At 40.6% G+C, this 22,790-nt stretch overlaps 1 protein-coding gene across 1 annotated transcript in view; it reads right to left on the reverse strand.

The window, feature by feature from the left end:
* The window catches only part of LOC147028011 (beta-1,4 N-acetylgalactosaminyltransferase 2-like), an 81,257-nt gene that overhangs the window by 7,073 nt on the left and 51,394 nt on the right, over nucleotides 1–22,790 (reverse strand). Inside the window, exons 6-8 of the mRNA XM_085877931.1 lie at nucleotides 18,199–18,285; nucleotides 11,773–11,957; nucleotides 4,188–4,328 (exon numbers count right to left, since the gene is read on the reverse strand). Of these exons, the coding sequence (XP_085734057.1) occupies nucleotides 4,188–4,328; nucleotides 11,773–11,957; nucleotides 18,199–18,285 (413 nt within the window). The remainder of the gene's footprint in view (nucleotides 1–4,187; nucleotides 4,329–11,772; nucleotides 11,958–18,198; nucleotides 18,286–22,790) is intronic.

A 22,790-nucleotide genomic window follows, 5' to 3' on the forward strand; every position in this document is an offset into this window, starting at 1 on the left:
TAATTAATCAATTAAATGATTTTATCAAAAAATAAAAAATAGCCTTTTTTCCAAAGCAATTGTTTGCTATTGTGGCCAAATTTCAGCTTCCTCGCTCAAATGATGGCTGAGATATCACCAATACAAACAAACGCAGTGAAAACCAAGTACACCCTTCCATCACTCGTCATCACCGGGACGCCTTCGCCGCCTGGCGATTATGTTGTGCAGTGTCTGGAGATGTAATACGGAGGGATGGTATACAACACATTGAAAGTACACCACCCCAATGCCAAATAAGTAACATATCCTCCAGCACGAGACATTGCCAGGCCACCTTCCACACCCAGCGATGCCGTCATGCAGCACATACAGACAGAATTGGGAGGGAGCAGTGTACAATAATTGATTGATTATTTTCGAAATTAAAATAAATAAATAATAATCTAAAATAATAAATTTATCAATCAGTTGGCCAATAACATAACTAAACCACGACTGTCTCATCCGAATCTGCAACTTTTTGAAAATTAATTCATTTAAGTAATCAAAAAATAAATAATTAATCGATTAATTGATTTATCAATAAATCAAAAACACCCTTTGCAGCCAAATCACTTGATCACTTTTGTGTCCAAATATCACCTTCCGTGCTTAAAATTTGCCTGAGATATTGCTCAGATTTAGTGCTTGTCTTTATAAATATTGGAACTGATAGTTTTGTACACCAGCTGTGTATTGTAACGAAAACATACACACTAATTTCATGTCAGCATTTTAGTCATTCAAGAAATATAACAAATCATTTTTACTCAAAGTATATGGACCTGTTATATGTCAAAATTAAAACAGAGTAAAAAAAGAAAAAAAAAACATTATTTTAATAAAAGATTGCATTTTGGGTCTTGACTCAAGGGAATTTAATGATCTGTGCGAGATTGCAATTTGAGGAGTACATAGGCAATTTAAAATGAACATGTTATATGACCATGGGCAGATGTTATGCCTGAGGTGGTCATCGGTCTCACTGTTCTTTACCAGTGGTTTGCCATTTGTAAGAAATGAAACTTTCCTGCCCTTTCATGCTGGACCCACTTGGTTGGAATTACTAAATGGAATTTCTTTATGCATCAGCAAATGAATATCTTGCGATCATGATATTGGAGTGTGCGGAGTGGGCAATCCTGATGACGTACTCTGGAGTGGCTTGTGTTCAAGACTTTCTGCTCCACACTTTTCTGCACCTTGGCTCCTCCACTCCGATATGCCTCCGGCTATACTGCGTGTGGTGTGATGGACTCGTTTCAAACAGCGCCTTGCACATGATGCTACTCTCATTCACCTACTCTCATCCATCTATGCTCTGTCCTACACCAAGTTTAACCAAACTTGGTTACTCTTTCACCATGACAGAGCATGAGATTGTGGTGGGGGAAAGGAGATTCATGAGAGACTCTACTCTGCAAAGTGGCGTTGGACTTCTGAAGGAAAATGCTTGTAGCCACTGCTTCTTCTTCCTCGTTAGAGACATGCCATGAGCTTTCTAAATGCCCAAGTCATTGTCAAAAAAAAAAACAACTGATCCTGATCATGAAGTGAGATAACTGTCTCACATTGCGGTGAGACAACACTGTCCTCTTTGGAGATATTGCATGCACCTAGGCATCAAAGCAACATGCAGGAGAAGATCAAGGTCCTGATACCCAGCACAACGTGGAGTGCGCGACACCTGTCTGAACCAGCACCTCCGTCCTTGTATCACCGTTCACCTCCAAGCAAAGATGGATCAGCAAGCTGTGTAAAACTTTGTTGGCAGGTTTTGATGGGGAGGGTGAGGCTCAGTGATTTGCACATGGATGCTGATGTCCCCCTGGAATATGGAATGTTCATTCAAGAATTGCCTATGTGAACTTTTAAAAATTCATTGATTGTGATGTTGTCTGAATGATAAAAAGGAAAGAATGTCAATGCAAATTTCTCCAAAATCAGCATGATGGGTTTGAGGGTGATAAAAGAATAATAAAATGTTGCCAATTAACTTGAGAAAGTAAATTTTTTAGTATAGAGCACAATGTATTGTTTTCACCCTTTATTGGGAAATGCACTCAAATGCAACTTGATTATTACATCTATGTGCTTGAACATCTATCATTTTAAATAATATATTTACATTTTAAATGAACTTTTATCTCTTTCCTGTATTGGAAGATAATAATCAATCTGCACAGTAAAAATGCCCCTTGTTCCCGAAAACAGATTGGCCTTCCAAATAATCTTTAATCTTTATTCAGTACAATTGAATCACCTATTATTTTATTTTGCTTATTAAGGTATTCTTACACATAAATAATGATATACTGGTGTCTGAAAGTTTGGCTGGAAACAGGAGCATGGCTTAAATGGAATGTGTGTGTAAGAAATGTCTAGAAGTCCTATCAACTTTCAGGTCATAAGTATTCCTGAGCCCTTCAAAATTAAGCTGACCTCCAGATGGCTGCTGCTACAAAGCTGTGAGTGATTATTCCCCTGAACCCCAAAACATCAGCTATGGTGTCAGTATGTCTGGAGGATGAACAGACATAGTCTCACTGAATACTATATAATAATTCAAACTCTCCATGTACTGCAGAATCAGAGGAAGCCTGTGGTGCTTATTGAAACTCCTCTGAATTCTTCATATCGATATGTTCATGTTTGTTTGCATTTATTTATCCCGCCCTCTGGAGGGAGGGAGCGGGATATTGTAATCGTCCGGTTTGTTACTTACGAAATCTAAAGATATCGTAAGTATATTGATGACTTCCGTTTCTGTTTGTTTGTTAGTTTGTTTGTTTGTTTGTAGGCATGATAATTAGAGAACGGAAGAAGCTACCAATGTCAAATTACACCACGTGATTCAGGAGGGTGATGGCTAGTGCTGATTAGATTTTGGTCAAAATCGGTAAAAGGTCAAGGTCACAGTGAGGTCAAATATTCGATTTTTGATGGTTTGGTACAGATAACTCGAGAACGGAAGAAGCTACCAATGTCAAATTACACCACGTGATTCAGGAGGGTGATGGCTAGTGATGATTAGATTTTGGTCAAAATCGGTTAACGGTCAAGGTCACAGTGAGGTCAAACATTCGATTTTTGATGGTTTGGAACAGAATCATCGTAGAAACTTCTGGTTTGCGTCGCTACCTTCTCTAGAGACAGCTTTTATTAGACAAGGTCAGAGGTAAAGTTGACGATTTCGTAAGTACCAGTCTATGACTGCTTGATTGTCTGTTTGTTTGTTTATCTGTCTGTCTGTTAGCAACTTTATGGCAAAACGGCTTCAGCAAACACTATCAAATTTAATCCACAGGTGGGCAATGAACCTTGGACGACCCCATTAACTTTTGGGTCCAATCGGATCAAAGGTCAAGGTCAAGGTCACGAAAAGATCAAAATCGTTTTTCGCTGATAACTTTGTCAAAAATGATCTGATTTACTTCAAACTAAGCTTATAGTGAACCTTATTCTATTTGTCACTTATAATCCTACCCATTCCTATAGTGAAAAATGCATATTTGTGAAGATCGGTAGGGTCCGAAGACTTTATGCCTTAAATGGGCGGGATTTGTTGTGCCTGGCACCACTAGTTATGTTTGTTTTTAATACATGACTCAAATTTACAGGAGGAATTGAGATATCTTTGACAAGGGTATTTGTGATATAAAGGGGCTCAGAGATCTTAAAGTGTTTTGGGGTATATAGAGTTTTTGGGGTATTGGGGGGTCGTAAATAATCTTGAGAGTCTTAGGGATATTCGGGGTCATATGGGTTTTAAAGGGTCTCCAGGGTTTAAGGTGTTTTAGGGTTCTTAGGGGGTCTTTATACGACCTTTACAATCTTTATTTTATTTAAATTTAATTATATACAGTACTTGAACACTGTAGAGCACAAATCGCCTGCTTATTGCTTCCAAAAGCCTCCAGTTTTGCAGTAATTGGACATGTGACATAAAGTGGTGAATAAGACTGCATCAGCAGCACTAAAATTCTGAGTTTTTTTAAACAACTTTTAAAATCGTTATTTTACTTCATTTGAATTATATACCTAAACACTGCATGGAGTAAGGTATTCTGTGAACTCTCTGTTAAAAAAGTATTTTTAATAGCAATTCCAGCTCATTAATATCACACTTCAGTGAACAAGAAAGATTCATTAGGCTGGGTTCTCACCATATCCAATGTGGTCCCTTCCAACACGGTGAGGAATTCCTCCAATTTGGTGTCCGTTGTGAATACAAAGTCATCATCCACCCATAAGAGGTACTTAGTGGCTACCTGTGAAACAGCCAGGTTTCTCCCAGCAAACCAACCCTGTAGATAGATGATATGGTGGACATTTAATATTATTATTATTATTATTATTATTATTATTATTATTATTATTGTCAACAGTCCAGCACATTCACCTTTTGATAAAACACCATAATCACCCATCTGTGCCAACCTACCTACCACTCTTGCCAATGTCCATGTTACCCTCTATCCTCAATGCTTCTGGGTACCTGTATAATTCCAGCTTTAATCAAGATTACTGTCGGCAACGCCGTTAATTTTCAGGCTGCACCATCATTTTGTGTTTTCTTCCTTTCTGTATGGGTTATTTTGCCAATATTCGGAAGCAGACAGTGCGTTCCTCTATCTAACACTCTTAACCTGCAATGACTTTTGCATCCTGCCACTTCTGGATGCGTGACTGATGGTCATTATATCACCCTTAATAAATCCTCTGACTTCTGGGTCACCATTGGCACCCTTTCCTCATGTATGCACGGTCAGAATTAACCTGCATCATTGACGCCTTTGCATAATTCATACTCTGTAGGGGTGTTTCCTTTTTGACCGCTACATGGAGGATTGTGGTTTTGCCTTGTGTTTTTGCCTATGCCATCTACCGTGTGACTCCTACTGACTGTTTTGTGTTGGAGGTGATGGCACTTCTGTGGGTGGTGAGGGCAGCGAGCATCAATGAGATGGTATTTAGCTATGTGAAGGCATCAATTCCAGGTCTGGAATAATCTAAATATTGAACTTGATTGGCCTACAAAACATTTGATTTTACAACCTGGAATAGTGCAGGAAAAACAAAATAATTGGGGTCAAAGGGATGGGCGAAACTTTAGATGAAATATAGGTGTTGTCATTGGGAACAGGAGTAGTGTAGCTGCACTATTTTGCCTTTGGTTTCATAATAGTGTATCGGACGCAGGTCTGGGTTCTCACGAGGTAGCTCCTCGGACCTTTACCCGACCATCGGTCCTGAGGCCGCCAGTCACAGATAACTCTGCAGTCTGACGGGTTTCTAGGCAACTGTGGCCACTGATTGGAACTGCAGAGTATAGCAGTGTTTTCACTCCTTGGTTATGCGTTACCTTACTGTTGGCACGGCAAACCTAATTAGGGGTCATGCCGTCAATAGCCACCAATATATTTATTATGCACAGCCGAGTGAACCGCAGATAGCTGTTGGCTAATCACGGAGCCAATCAGTGGGGCAAAACTTCCCATCGAACTAAACTTGCATGATGTTGGACCAATGGCAGAAAGGACAAAGGCATGCAGGTTGGAAACGTTTAGCTGTTTAACGAGCACAAAAAGGTTTATTCAATCATCAATAGCAGGTATTTACGATAGCAATCATGAACATGTATTTACAATTGATGGACAGAAATCACAATGAAAAGGCACAAGAGAATAGAAATTATTCTTAATGCTTATGGAGGAAGGGAAAGCAGTGTGAAGGGAGGGGAAGGCAGAGTGAGGGCAGAGGAAGGGAAGGCAGTGTGAGGGGAGGGCAAAGTAGGGCAGCGTGAGGGGAGGGCAAGGGAAGGCAGTGTGAGTGGAGGGCCTGTCTGAACATAACCACTGTCCAGACTTGTACGGAGTTAACCACTGTTCAGACTTGTCTGGAGATAACCAACATCCAGACATAACCACCAACTGAACATAGCCACCGCCCAGACACGTCCGGAGAGAGAGAGAGCTAGAGGGGTGTGGGGTGAGAGTGGAGAGAGAGAGAGGTGTAGGAGATTGGTGCTGAACTGTATTAGGAGGGTTAGAGTAAGGAAGGGACAAAGAGAGGGGGGTGAAGGTAGGGGTGTTATCAGAGAGAATATGTTATGCTTTATGAACAACAACAACAACACACACACACACACACACACACACACACACACACACACACACACACACACACACACACACACACATAAATACATATACAATCGTCGCGTGACGGGTGGAAAAAAATTGGTTCTGTAATTTAGAAAACACGTTAATATGGTGAAGGGCTCAGAAATCGGGTGTTATCTGTACTGTATTATGAAGCAGGAGTCTGTCCGTCAGTCTGACCCTGAACTACTGCCTCAGTTTGGGGGAAAGCCCCACCAAACCTGTGGAACATTTTAGGGCACCAGCCAGTGTCCTCAGGTGGGTGTGAGGTTTCATAAAACCTCAATACAATTATGATTTCGACTTTCGATCTGTACGAAGCTGCTCCCAATCCGGATGTCACCTCAGAATGTAGTTTCTCTTCGTTTACCTCACGAGTGTTTGTAATATTGTATTTTGTTATATTAATGGTATAGTATGAATATGTGATTAGATTGATGCTGTGTGGAATGAAAATACAGAGAGATCAAGTTTAAAAGCGATTCAGTTAATAATGTGAGGGATTCCACCTGTGACATTCGCAGATTCGGCATTTTGCAGAATCGTCATGACTTCATTGAAATACTTTGTTTACTTCACCAGTGTTTGTAATATTGTATTTTGTTAAATTAATGGTCTAGTATTAATTTCATAATTTGTGATTGGAATGATGCTGTTTATCATGAAAATATAGAGAGATTGAGTTGAAAGCAAAATGAGGAAATCATGTGAGGGGTTCCACCCATGAAATTCGCAGATTTGGCATTTGTAGTTTCGTCATTTTTTGCTCAAGTCCTTCACGGACCGGCTGTTCAGCGGCTGTCCAGCCCCTCCCGTGCATAGCACAGTCGGGTACCTCGCTCGCCAAATATATTTTCCTTTGAAACTCAAAAAGAGAAACTGTACAACTTTAATAAAGAATACCCGTCATACAAAACAAGTAAAAAAGACATAAAATGTCATAGACCCCGTTGTTTTACTAATCTTGCTGTTTGGAGTTAAATGGCTGGCCCATATTTATGCACAATTAAAATGGCCACCAGTCTACCAGTCGGCCATCTTTGATAAGATTGCAAAATCAAGTGAGGTGCATGTTTAGGCCATCATGTAATGCGCTGGTGCCAAGTTGGAACAAAATCGGACAATGCATCTCAGAAATGGTTGTGGGGACACATTTAAGTAACAAAGTGGCCACCAGTCGGCCATCTTGGATTTGATTTCAGAAAGAAATTGGTGTGCATTTCAAAGCCATCATTCAATATCTGGGTGCCAAGTTTGAACACGATTGGTAAATGCATGTTCAAGAAACGCTTGAGGACGAGTTCGACACCGGGTTTGTTTGTTTTTACAACTAAAATTCCTGCCAGTCGGTCATCTTTAATTGCATCGCGAAACAAAATGAAGTGCATATGTGCACCATCGTTTGTTGTCTTTCTGCCAAGTATGAATAAAATCGGTCCATACATGTCCGAGAAATAGTTACGGATGCACACATGCACAGACCTGAAAAACAAGACCAAATCCATAAGCCCCCGTTTCAGATTTAATACAACTGGAGCTAATAACCAATTATTTTCAAATTCATGAGGACAAAGGAAAACGTGATCACTCGTACACTGCTGAGGTTAAATGATAAAACCTTCACCACCCACCATCATCATCATAAGATACGGGATGAAACTTTGCCACCACAGCACCCATAACCAGGCATGCAGACATGCACACACACACACACACACACACACCCATGGAGAGTGCCTTACAGATCCAAATCTACCCATATGTACCATGTACCTACCTTGTAGCAACTGCCGACTGTACATCCCGATCAGGACACGAACTCTACCGCTATCAACTGTAGTAGTGTTGGGTGCTTGACATGTGGCTAAAGCATTCCACTGAAATGGTTGATGAGGAGCAGCTGGCTTGCAAGTGATAGCAATCTGATTGGTAATGGCACATACTCGCAAAAAATGAAACATTGTTGATTTCTTCACATTCTCAGATTTCACTCCAGATTTCAAGTTATATATTCCACATGATCCGATCCTCCAAACTCGTATTATATTTCTATTATATATTTTAACTAGAACTGCGAGCAGTAGTGACAGGCTTCCAAGGCAGGTGTTTAAGTTACTGGAGCTGGAGGAGAGGAGGAGGTTGGGACCATACTCTGTGCAGAGCGTTGGTGCTGCTTAAGCAGTCTCATTGGGCACAATCCTGGATGGATCGCCACTCTGGCACTCATTTTTCTGACCTCGGAAGGATGACAGGCCGAGTTAACCCCACCTGGTATTAATTCAACAGCTGAGCGGGATTTGAACTCAGGACCCTAGGATCCAAAGCCTGCCACCGGAACCATTAAGCCAACACCAGGCATGAGCTGGAGGGTATAGATTAAATAAGCGCAGAAAAGATGGCTTTCACACCACGTGACCAATGATGTCATAGTTCAGGAAAAAATCCCCACAGGGAGTCGATCATATGTAGGAAATTTCACGTCGATCTGTTCAGCGGTTCCAGAGAAAGAGATGGTTAAAATTTTTCCTGAAAACCAAGATGGCCACCAGACCATGTGACTGATGATGTCATAGTTCGCAAATGGTTTTTCTCATGGGTAGTCGATAATACCTGTGAAGTATCGGATTGATCCATTGAGTGGTTCTGAAGATATAGATTTTCAAATATTTTTTCAATAAATCACACACACACACACACACACACACACACACACACACACACACACACACACACACACACACACACACACACACACACACACACACACACACACACACACACACACACACACACCTACTGTTATAGATATTTATTTATTTATGTCATCATTTTATTTAATCAATTTGTTTCAGGACATTTTTCTCCTGATTTTGTTCAACAGGCAACTCACTGGTAACCCGAGTCTCTCTTTGCCTCTTATTTCCCAGCCTTGACAGTGGAGGATATGCCGCTCAGTTTTAATTCGTTCTGTTTTGCCAAGTGCCACTCTATAAGTATGTGATTTTCCGCCTGTTTGTCACGCGATTTTTGCCCACAGTTTTGAAGCAATCGTTCTGAAATTTTTTTGTGTACGTCGGTAACTGGCTAAGGAGAGCAACACACAATTTTTGGTGAGGATCTCAATGCAGATTCCCATCCAGGAATTTATTTCAATGATGATTTAACATTGGAAGATAGGTATAATTTATATTAATGAATTTAAGTTCTATCCAGCATACAAATTTCTTGTTTGTTTATTTATTTCCCAGCCTTGATAGTGGAGGATATGCTACAACATTGTTTGATTTGTTCTGTTTTGCCAAGTGTCACTTTTTGAGTGATTTCTAGTTTATTACTTATGAAATCTTTAGATTTCGTAAGTATATTGATGACTTCCGTCCTCTGTGTGTTTGTGTGTTTGTGTGTTTGTGTGTTTGTTTGTGTGTTTGTGTGTTTGTGTGTTTGTTTGTGTTTGTTTGTGTGTTTGTGTGTTTGTTTGTAGGCACGATAACTCGAGAATGGAAGAAGGTACCAATGTCAAATTACACCACGTGATTCAGGAGGGTGATGGCTAGTGCTGATTAGATTTTGGTCAAAATCGGTGAAAGGTCAAGGTCACAGTGAGGTCAAACATAATTCCGTAAATTCATATGGAGAAATGGAGTATTTTTGCTTCGGTCGACGTTACGAGTTCGTTTTAACTTCAATTTTAATTTTGTCTTCGGTTTTTGCGATCACTTAGGACGCCTAAAACTCGCTTGTCGAAATTCTGGTAAAAATCGGATGTTTTGGAGACGTTTTAAGATTGTATAAAAAATATTTCACTCGCCGCATCACGGCTCGTCACGTGGTGCAGCGCGCTCAAGCAGACGCGTCGTTGAGTCACGTAAAGGTTTTGCATGTGCGCGCTGACGGTGTTTTCAATAAAGATGGTGTTTAAAAGTCTTTTTTTTATCCCAATAAAGGTTATCGTCGCATGCCTGACTCGCTAAGCCGTCGGATTATGTAAAGATTGTTGGTGGATGGCAGAATATTACGGTTTTGTGACTTTGATAAAATAATATTAAATAATTGCGTCAAGAAATGGAGATTTTTGCTTCGGTCGACGTTACGATTTTTGATGGTTTGGTACAGAATCATCGTGGAAACTTCTGGTTTGCGTCGCTACCTTCTCTAGAGACAGCTTTTATTAGACAAGGTCAGAGGTCAAGTTGACAATTTCATAAGTACCAGTCTATGACTGCTTGTTTGATTGTCTGTCTGTTTGTAAGCAGGATATCTCAGAAAGTGGTAGACAGATTCTGACGAAACTTGGTGGACAGGTTTGGTGTGTGATAAGGACGAATTGATTCGACTTTGTTGAAGATCCGGATCCGGATACAATGATTTTAAAACAAATTCTTCACAATTGAGAGATGGGGCCAAAAACGATATATTTCAAGATATTTCAAAAAGTTGTTGATGGGTTATAACAAAACTTGGTGGATGAGTTGGGTAGGTGACAAGAACAAGCCAATTAGATCTTAGTTAAGGTCCAGATGCAGATCGGGCCTATCAGTGGGAAACAAAACATGATTTAGAAGATGATAGTGGAAATGGTATCCATTGGGTTTATATATTTCATACTCAAGATAAATATTACTTTGTTAGTACACCTCCGGTTGAAGTTATAATATTCTTAAACTAGAACGGCACTCAATGGAGCGCATACCTCCAAAAAGCTGAACAGTTTGCATTTTGTATCCCACTGATAGGCTGGATCTGGATCTTCACCTGAAACAAAATCTAATCGGCTTGTTCTTGGCACCTAACCAACTCATCCACCGAGTTTTGTCATAACTCATCCACAATTTTTTGCAATATCATGCTTTACTTTGGTTTTGGCCCCATCTCTCAATGGTGAAGAATCACTGTAAAAATTTTCGTATCTGGTTTTGAATCTTCACCAAAATCGACCCAATTCGTCCTTGTCACACATGCAACCTGTCCACCAAGTTTTGTCTGAATCCATCCATAACCTTTTGAGATATGTTGCTATATATCATTTTTGATACTATTGCTCAATGGTGAAGAATCACTTAAATTATAGTATCCGGATCTTCACCAAAATCTAAGCAATTAGTCATTGTCATACATCCAACCTGTCCACTAAATTTCGTCCGAATCCATCCACAACTTTTTGAGATATCCTGCTCACAGACAAGCAGAAAGACAGACAGACAGACATGTGTGAAAGCTTAACTTCCTTCCACCTTCGATTGTGGAGGGAATAACGTTTGCAGACCAATTGGTACAATGTTCCCGATCAACACTGACCCGCCTTCTCTTGTGCTATACTCTTGCCCCTGCCCATATCCCCATCATTATTGCCTGCACCCCGACTGCCTGTACCCCTGCTGCTGGCAGCTTTCAAAAATGTTGGTGATGTCCTCATTGCAGAATTGAAAATGAGTATTTAAGTTGTTCCCAAATAGTTTTCTCAAAAGTTTTTGATAGATTTTTCGCTTCATTCTCTGTCTCATAAAAAACAAACTGACATTTTAATGTATTTACAATATATGCAGAGAGTTAACATTAATGTGCAAAAAAGGTGCATTGTAAAACACACCACCCCAAAAGGCATCTTGTAATGATCCACTTTCCAACCCGTGATGTTCTGCCAGGGTTCGCTGTCATCTGCCACCACAATCCGTATGTCAGGGTAGAATTTCCGTATGCTCGTGATAAGATTCCGCACCTTTTCGTAGCGAATGAATGTCTTGGTTATGATTGTCACCAACTCGCTGACATTTCCTTTAATAGAAGTGAACATGGTGTCAATTAAAGGGAAAAGTGATGAGGTAAAGAAAATGGCATACATTATTGACATACATACATTATTGATGTAATGTATAACAGAGGAAGGAAAAGATAGTGGTGTATTCACTACACGGACTACCTCATGTATATACAATATGCACACAGTGAAAGAGAACTTATTTATCTATCTTCTATCGATATATTACTAAAACTCTCATCTTGTATGTATATTATGTATGTATGTATGTTCTCGAAATACAGCCAAAACGGTACACGATAGCACAAAATTTTTTGGCTCACATTACTCACCATTCCCCTGCGGTGTGCAGTATCAAGTTTTGTTCAAATCGGGCAACGACAAAAATGATTAAAAAATCAATTCCCGATTCAGTAAAGTACTCTTCAGGAGTATTTGATCAATGCAAACAACCTCAGCGGTATTGTATGCTGGAGCTAGATTTTGTTTTTTTTCCTGAAATGATTTATTTTTAAAATCTCAAACATTTAGTATAGACAAAGAACGATATATTTTTCAGCATAAAATAAACATCGCCATTTTGATGTAATACTTCCATGTTCATTCATAAATAAAATTGTGTTTAGAAGATTACGCACAATAATTTATTTGACTTTCTTTTCTCCGCTTTTTTTTTCACATTGACGCACAATATCAAGTTTCGTTTACATTGGGCAATGAAAAAAAAAATTTTTTTAATCAATTCCCGATTCAGTAAAGTACTCTTCGGGATTATTTGATCAATGCAAACAACTTCAGCGGTATAGTTCACTGGAGCTATCTTGTGTTTTTTTAATGATTTTTTTTATCAACCGCTGTCACAACGGGTTCACGGGTCATCGAGTGTATTACAAAAACTCTCATCTTGTATGTATGTATGTGTGTATGTTCCCAAAATACAGCCAAAATGGTACACGATAGCGCAAAAATTTTAGGGCCACCTCACTCACCATCCTCCTGCGGTGTGCAGTATCAAGTTTCGTTCAAATCAGGCAACGAAAAAAATTATTCAAAAATCAATTCCCAATTCAGTCAAGTACTCTTCAGGAGTATTTGATCAATGCAAACAACCTTAGCGGTATAGTTCGCTGGAGCTATCTTGTTTTTTTCTTGAAATTATTTTTTTCATCAACCACTGTCACAACGGGAACCCAACGGATTCATGGGTCATCTAGTACCTCATAAAAGCATGAAGCTGTTGCAAAATTTTAGTACAGCAGAGTTAAGTGGGGCAAAATTTCCCTCAAAGGAAATGTGGGACAAATTTCCCCCTTATTACACAAGAGAAAATAACACCTGTCACTTCAATGATGGGAATACTGAGAGGAGGGGAAAAAGCGTGGAAGAGGGTGAGGGTTGGAGAAAGAGAGAGGGGGAGACAGAGGGGGGGAGAGAGGGGGAGAGAGAGGGGGGAGAGAGAGGGGAGGTAGCATGAGGGGGTGGAGGAGTGAGGGAGAGAAAGGGGGTAGGGAGAGTGAGGGGAGTTGGAGAGGGAGGAGGAGTGGGGAAAGGGAAGGCAGAGAGAGGTGAGAGGAAGGGAAGGCAGACATGCGGTGGAGCGTTAATTACATTCATATTGTCTCATTAAAATGCTTCTGCATAGAATAACAGTGAAGAAGGGAACAATATAATATCTGAAATCCATTTTGTACCGGTCATACTATAAATACTGCCCAGAGATAAACACTGCCCAGACAAGTCCAGAAAAAAAAACCACCCGAATGCATCCAGAGCCAAGCCGTTTGGAGATAAACACTTCCCAGACACGTCCAGAGACAAACTCCCGTCTGGACATCAACACCACCCGGACACGTTCGGAGACAAACACTGCCCGGCCGCAACCGGAGCCAAGCTGTCAGGAGACAAACACTGCTTCGAACTGGAGCCAAACCCCATCCAGACACATTCAGAGACAAACTCCCGTCTGGACACCACCCGGACGCGTCTGGAGACAAACTCCTTCCGGATACGTACGGGGACAAACTCCATCCAGACGCGCCTGGAGACAAACTCCCCTGGACATGTCCGGAGACGAACTCTGCCCAGAAACATCTGGAGACAAACTCTGTCTGGACATGTCCAGAGATAAACTACCATCTTGACACATCCGGAGATAAACTCCTGTCCAGATATGCATGGAGATTAACTCCCATCCAGAGACAAACACTGCCCAGATGCATCCGGAGACAAACACTGTCCGGATACATCTGGAGACAAACACTGCCCGGAGGCATCCTGAGAAACACCACCTGGACAGTCCAGAGCCAAACCCCATTCGGACGCGTCCGGAGGCAAACTGTCCAGACACGTCCAGAGACAAACTCCGTCCAGACGTGCCCAGAGACAAACTCCATCCAGAAGCATCCAGAGACAAAGTCCATCCAGACAGGTTGAGAGGCAAACTCAATCTGGACACGTCTGGAGATAAACACTGCCCAGACATGTCCGGAGAGAGGGGGGAGAGATGGAGCACGAGGGAGAGAGAGAGAGAGAGAGAGAGAGAGAGAGAGAGAGAGAGAGAGAGAGAGAGAGAGAGAGGGAGAGAGAGAGAGAGAGAGAGAGAGAGAGGATGGGGGGAGTTAGCAGATAGACAATGTTATGCTTTATGAACAACACACACACACACACACACACACACACACACACACACACACACACACACACACACACACACACACACACACACACACACACACACACACACACACACACACACACACACACACACACACACACACACACACACACTGTATTAGTGCTTTGCCGATATCGGTGATTCGGCAATTCTTCAGGAATCGGCAGATTGGAATCAGCATGATTGCTGACTCCAGAACGTATTGTATACAAATTTCAATACATAAACTACAAAAACAACGTTGTATTGTGGACCTTTCCGGGAGATGTGCAGAAACATTAAGCCTTAAAAACAGCTGCCAATCGTCATGTGACAGGTGGAAAAAAAAATTGGCTCTGTAATTTAGAAAACATTAATATGACAAATGGCTCGGAAATTGGGTGTTCTCAAATATATTTTTCTCTGAAACTCACAAGTAGAAACCATATAACCTTTCTAAATCATGCACCTCTACCTTGTAACAAAGGCTGACTGTACCTCCCAATCGGGACACGAAATTCATTCAAATAATGACTTTATCCCTAAAAGAGTTGCTGTTTAACAGAGAACAACACTGGAGACATTGCAAAGTTTAATCGCCCATGAAAAAAACATTGCAGATAATACACCACATTGCCTGCTCGTCTATGCCCGCTTCACGTGGTACATTGGTGATATAATCGAATGGATAAACATCCACGCAAATGTTATAACTTTATTTTTAAAATATGCGTTTTTCACCAGATTTGCTTTGATTCCCTGTAGAGCACCTCACGAAACTTCCAAAAATATAGACACAGATCTGGCAGGCGCTATGGATAAGCAATCGCTCTGGGGACAGGGTACGACGTCAATCAGTGAATGCATTAAATCGTGCAGCTCAATAAAGCTGGTTAATTTTGGAACATTCCGAAATCTTTGGTTCACTCAATATAATTCCCCAAACAGTAGAAAAAGATAAGTTTAATGCTTTGGAAATTTCACATTTTCTTGTCTATACATGGAGAAGGAGGGGCCTTGTCATGATTTAATGCATTCACTGACTTTTGCTTGTCAAAAGTAAATAGGTGTATCAGCTTAGTTGTAAGACTCGTTATTTCTTTAAATTAACAGATTTCACAACAGATTTCGACACTTATTTAGTCCGGATGATATCTGATCCTCAAAGCCGAAATCATATTTCGATGATATACTTTAATTAGTCCATGAGAGTAGATCGTGGAAAATTGCATCATATAATGCATGAAATCGATCCAAGCTCCGAATTTGAAATATATAGCACTTACAAAATTGATGTACACAGCTATCCATAGCTCTGATGAAAAGGCATTCGATATTACGAATGGGAAAAGTGAAAAAAAAAAACTTTATCGTTAAGAAATCGTTGCAGCCTGTTCCAAGTCAAGGCATGATTGAGCAGGCCCAAAAACATAGCTGCTTCAGACCCCAGTGAGGTAACCCAGGATATGCCCTAAGACCCCAGAGAACGAAGTGGCCGAGGATGGTGCCTGATAAAGGATATAATTAAATAAGGCTGTTAATTATCTTCAAAAGGGGTGTTTTAATTAACCCAAACACTCAATTTTCAGCCCTGCGCCTCCTTAGAGTTTTCTTTGTATGCATAAAACGTTTCAGGCTCATATGTTTCCTGGTTTTGGAGTTATGGAGGAGACACACTGACACACACACACACACACACACACACACACACACACACACACACACACACACACACACACACACACACACACACACACACACAGACATTCATCAGTATAGATTACTTCGTTCTTTTGTTCTCCACCCAAAATATTTTCCCAATTTGAAATTACCCTCCATACCTTACCAGCAAGCACTCTGGTACAGACATTCAAGATGCCAAGCAAATCGACAGTAGAGTGGCGATTGTAATGGTGTGGGAGTAGTGGGGACGTGGGGATCTTATTCTACCTTTTTGACACAGGCATCTTCCTCCACCTTATTCTAATATGGAATATATCCTTAAGTGTACATTTCTCAAACCACAAAGGACTATCACATTTACACCAAGGACAAACATTCAAGGTTAACACACAACAAAAGAAACAACTTGGTGATACTACAAAGAAATTGAAGTTATTAGTCACAAACTTCTCATGTAATAATATCCTTTAACACTCCCTTCCTCAAAATGAAATACAGATGGTATTCCTTCTTCTTGCAGTTATTCTTGCAGTTATCATTCTACTGCAATAAGATAACAAGCACTAGGTACACACTTGAAGGTCAAATGAAAACTTCTTAACTTTTACTTTCACTTAATTTTAGCTTCTTGTCTGACATCATTAATACCTCCAACACCAAAAGTGGATGGAGATTGTTTTCACCCATCTGTCTGTTTGTCTTTCTGTTTGTCTGTCTGTTTCATTATCTGTGAGTAGGATTTCTCAAAATGTTGTGGACAGATTTGGACGAAATTTGGTGGACATGGGTGCTGTCCCTTCCTCAAAATTAAATACAGATGGTATTCTTTCATCAAAATCTCTCTCTTGCAGTTATCATTCTCCTGCAATAAGATAACAAGCACTAGGTACACACTTGAAGGTCAAATAAGAACTTCTTAACTTTTACTTTCACTTAATTTTAGCCTCTTGTCTGACATCATTAATACCTCCAGCACCAAAAGTGGATGGAGATTGTTTTCACCCATCTGTCTGTTTGTCTTTCTGTTTGTCTGTCTGTTTCATTATCTGTGAGTAGGATTTCTCAAAATGTTGTGGACAGATTTGGACGAAATTTGGTGGACATGGGTGCTGTCCCTTCCTCAAAATTAAATACAGATGGTATTCTTTCATCAAAATCTCTCTCTTGCAGTTATCATTCTCCTGCAATAAGATAACAAGCACTAGGTACACACTTGAAGGTCAAATAAGAACTTCTTAACTTTTACTTTCACTTAATTTTAGCCTCTTGTCTGACATCATTAATACCTCCAGCACCAAAAGTGGATGGAGATTATGTTTTCACCCATCTATTTGTCTGTCTGTTTAATTGTCTGTGAGTAGGATTTCTCAAAATGTTGTAGACAGATTTGGACGAAATTTGGTGGACATGGGTGTGTTGCAAGGAAGAATTGGTTCTTTTTTGGTGATGATTCTAATCCGGATCTGGATCCGAGAATTTTTATCTTTAAAAGTGATACGTTCTTCACCATGGGAGATGGGGCCAAAAACGATTTACAGTATATTTCAAAACATTGTCGATGAGATAGGACAAAACTAGATGGATGAGTTGGTTAGGTGACAAAAACAAGCAGATTCGACTTTGGTTCAGGTCTGGATTCAGATCTGGCCTATCAGTGGGATAGAAAAAGTAAACTGTTCAGCCTCGTAGAGGTATGCGCTCTACCGAGTGCCGTTCTAGTTGCTGCCTGAGACTCTGCTGGTTGTTGAGCATAAACATTAAAGAGGTAAATTTATTATTTTTTGCAAATGAAATAATGTCGTTGGAAATGTAGGAAAGTTGTTATTATGATAAACTGTTGCTTGAAATTATAAACCCCAAAACCAATCACAGGAAAATAACATTGACACTGCCATTTGTTCTGTTGTAAATTTTGCAATTACCTGTTCCAGAATCGTACAGCCTGGGAAGCTGAGGATGTTGGACTTTGATGAGAAACTCAGCGATTTGACCTCCATACTCCAACGTGACTAAAGGGAGATGAGAGGATAGAGAATCATTTTAATCATGCTGAATGAATCACTCTTTTATGAAAATGAGGTAGCTTTATGCAAGTGAATACACAACTTTGGGTTGTTTTCAAAAATCTCTCTGTTGTGTGATCTCTTCATTTTCACTTGAGTAAAATGTTCTTTATTTTTTTTTTTTTGTATTTCCATTCAGCTCATTGAATAATTTTGATATTGAGAAATATTTCACACATACAATCAGTAAATTCTGATTTTCCTCAAAGATTATTGAGAAATAACAAACTTTCTTGCCTGGTGTAGGCTTAATGGTTAAGGTGGCTGGCTTAAGATCTGAGGGTCTTGAGTTTGAGCCCCTGTCGTTCCTTTAAATAACACCAAGTGGGTTGACTCATCTTGTCATCCTTCCGAGGTTGGCAAAATGAATTCCAATTAACTGCAAACGGCACACTGCATCAGTGGCGCAGCCGCGCTCCCAGCAATGATGCAGCCACAGCCATATACAAGATAATTAAATAAAAATTTCTGAACTCTCATGTCAAAAAACCTCTTCAGATACTTCAAACATAGTCCACATTCACAATGGCAAAGTTTAAGCCTTTACAAAAAAAAAACTTTGTCAATGGGAATATCCATCTGCAAAACTGAAACCACAGGCAACGATCTGAGCCTTCCCTTGCAGGACAGCTTTGTTTGTGAGTCATGTTTTTCTTTTTAAAGAAACTTCAGCTAAATCATACAAAAAATATGCAATTTGTGTCTGTCTGTCTGTCGGTCTGTCTGACTGTGATGCATTCGGTCGTTACTTATCCGATCTCAACCAAATTTGCCAGTGGGGCTAAGGGTCATACAATGAAGGTTTTAGCGACTTCATTTGCCACCCTCCCCCCTGTGGTTTTTCCACCGTGGACAAATGCCATGTTAAGGTGTATAGATAGCTCATTGTGGCATTTTACCAAGGGCACTTCTAATGACAAATGTAATAACAACTACAACATAATGATAACCACATACCAAGAATATTAATATTATTACAAAACAACATTAATAGAATTAATATCCACCCTTCTCCAGAGGTTTTTACACCTTGGATAAATGACGTGTTAAGGTGTATAGCTGGCAGCTTTAATCATGGGATTTTTTCAAGTCCGCTTCAAATAACAAATATCCGCAAGCTGTGTTCCCCAAGCCATGTTCTCATAACAAATATCCACCAGGCCACTTCTAATTTCCGAATATCCACAAGCAGCAGAGTTGTCCATTCAGAAGCTTCACAGTTATCTTCAGTGGTGACTGGTGCCAGATTCTCTCCATTGTCAGAAATTGTTGGCATCCATAAATCGAGTCATCACGTCTTAGGAGCTCTTATTTATGGGATAATGTGGAGGTGTATAAACTCACTATCAATATGCATGTAGCCCTTGCGACAGAAGGAGGAGGATATACCACAATGGATTTGCTGTCGAGTACCTTCTTGATGTTGGGGAAGGCAAGATTCCATAATAAATGATAGGGAACCGGGTGACTTCCACATATACCTTGATGAGCAGCTTACTCTTCCTGCCAGCCGTACCATGGTCGACCTCTGTAAATGTGTTCCCCAGTATACACGACAACTACCATAACCATTAGTGGCTACGTGAACGGACTGTGTTGCACACAACAAATTTTGAAGTTAAGTCAACAGTTACCTGACAAGAATTCTCAGGTTAACAGCATGTTTACCGGACTATACAGCTGACAATGGCAATGCACACCAATACCCAGAATAACTTCTTTATACTTTGTTCCCATCGGAAATGCCACCACATATGTTGAACCTCAAGGTAGTGATCAGTTGATGCTGCTCTGCAATTTCAATCCAGATAATGGTCATTGCATTGGATCATGTTACACCGTCATGCATTTGCATGACCATGTAATTGTGGTACAGCTGGTGATTGGGGCTCAGAAAGGAAAGCAACTGTTCAGACTACACATTGCTATTTCACCTTTGGAGAACACGGATCCACTCAAAATGGTACATCGGCAGTTTCCAATCCACCCTTGCTTTGCCGTGGCTGTGAACAAGTTGCAAGGACAGTCCTTCAACAGGGTTAGAGTCTTTATCACTGGACATTTTTGGACATGGACAGCATTTATGTTGCAAAATGTCGAGTGGGCAATAACAACGGAATAATAATTCTAGCCCTTAATGAACATCTTAAGAAAATGAAGCACATATTAAAGCAATGGTGCTTAACGCAGAAGTTTTGTAATAAACCAGACTTTCAGTGCATGTGCATGTGCACACCATTTCACATACTTGAGTTCCATTTGTTTTCGGAGTTCCATCTGTATTCAGTTTTTGCCTTACTTGTACATTTTTAGGGATTATTTTCAGTCTCTTAGCCTTTGATGCTTTCGATTTGACTGCAAACCGAGAGGAATTTCCATGTTTTATTGGCATTTCCACCTTGGAAAATGACATGTTAAGGTGTATAGACAGAAGCTTGAGCATCCTTCCATGTAGTTGTGGCATTTTTCCAAGGCCACTTGCAATAACAAAAGGAATACCAAAAACAATAATGATAACAGCAGAATAATATTGTTATGTTTATGGGGTAGAGGAAGGAATTTCATCGAGAAGATAGGATTGTATCAAGTTTCTTGGTCCGCAGGTGTGTAGGAGAAATCTCGATGTAAACTAAGTTGGGAAACTGGGAGCTTGTGTTACTCGTCACCACATGGGGTGGGGGGAGTGGTGGTGCTGTGTTACATTAGGTAGAGATTAAGGATAATTTCCCCCAGTATGTAAGTGCCCCCTGTGACCTTTTCCTATGTTTTTTATTTCAATACCGGTGATAAAAAGGGATCACGTCATTAAAAGAACAACAGCTGCATATCCAAGCAGGCAGAAAGCCCCGCCTCCAGGGGGACAGCAAGCAAACCACGCTCCTGGAGTGGATGATTGATGGACGTGACTTGAGAGAGAATGAGGAGGAAGAGAATGTCTCTGGAAGAGAACCGGTGGAAGAAGAGTGAGGTTAGTCAGAGACTCTCGCGTTGGGTGACAAAGAGGAAGGAAAGTGAGGTTCAGAGCAAGAGAATGAGTAGGATACAGTTGCGGAAGGACGCAATTGAGTGAGGAAGTCTCGCTGGCTGGCTATGTCTGGACACGATGAAATTCAGCAACGCAATTCTCGTGTCGTGTTGTGAATTTGCCTGTGTGACGGAGCAAGATGCTCGTCATCGACTGTTGGGCTGCATCGTGTGAGACATCCCTTGAAGCCCCGTGTTGTGCCATTCTTGGCAAGTGAGCCCAGCATCCTGCGGAGGAGCAGGATCAACCACCACAATCATGAGGAAGAACTTTCACGACAGCTTGTGGGCTCTCTTGACAAAGGGACCGTCCGCATGAATTTCCTTCCGTACACTTCTCGCAACAAGAGCGGCTTGGCACCATTTTGGGCGTGGGTTGCCACCATGCAGGACGACGCAGCTCGACCCCAAAGCTCATAAAAGATCACTTCCTGACCCGAAGCTAAGTGCCAGGATAAAGGAGGGATTTTTCTTTTACTTTATCTTTCCCCCTTATCCGTTTTTGTGTTTGAGTGCAGAGGCGCCTCAAATAGGAATTTAGATTTAAGGTACCTCGCGTCTTGATTTATTTCCATTATAACTGTTTGATTTTCTGTTTATTAAATCATTTATTTAATTTGCTGTTGTCTGTGTTTCTGTTGTGGGTTCGAGATAAATCCCCTTGTGCTGTGCATCCATCTGCTCCATCCTTGTAGCTGTTCTTTCCCACGCGTGCATATGAGAATCTCGGCTATAAGCCTCCAAGGGAGAACTGTTTGGCTATCCATCCAGGTGGGAGCAAACCCTCTGGATTCGAGAATGTTAACATTATTACAAAATAATATTAATAAACATAATATGAACAATAATAAGGATAATAACATGATCCCTCTGGTCGCTCCATGAGGGAGCGGGTGCTTCTCATCATACTAAAATATGCAATTTGCTGTCTGTCTTTCTGTCTGTCTGACAGTGATACATTTGGTCATTATGTATCAAATCTCAACCAAACTTGCCAAGGAGACTAAGGATCACACAACAGAGGTTGTAGCAATTGACCCCTTTCCCAGAGGGTTTTCCACCTTGGACAAATGCTGTGTTAAGGTATATAAATAGCTTCTCATGGCGTTTCATGTGGCACACTTACCAGAAGTTTACCACAAAGTATTCAGTCAAGTCTGTGCAACACTGCAACATATGATTACCGTACCTTTTCAACAGTCGCTACTGTTGTTTAACACTAATCTGAAAGATATTTGGAGGAAACACAATGTCCTTGAGGCATTCTATGCTTATCACATCCCGCACCGCCAAAGATCCGAGCTGTCTCGACTTGCTTGGCATCTAAATATGCCGCTAACTAGGCCGCAATGATCTTTCACTTAATGAAGGTGCTTAAACGAATCTTTACACATGAATGATGTATCCCATTGCCTGTCTGATTTTTT

Source organism: Eptatretus burgeri, chromosome 4, assembly GCF_056783735.1.
Source record: "Eptatretus burgeri isolate ZD-2024b chromosome 4, Ebu_testis_v1, whole genome shotgun sequence".
In the NCBI taxonomy this organism is placed as follows: domain Eukaryota; kingdom Metazoa; phylum Chordata; class Myxini; order Myxiniformes; family Myxinidae; genus Eptatretus; species Eptatretus burgeri.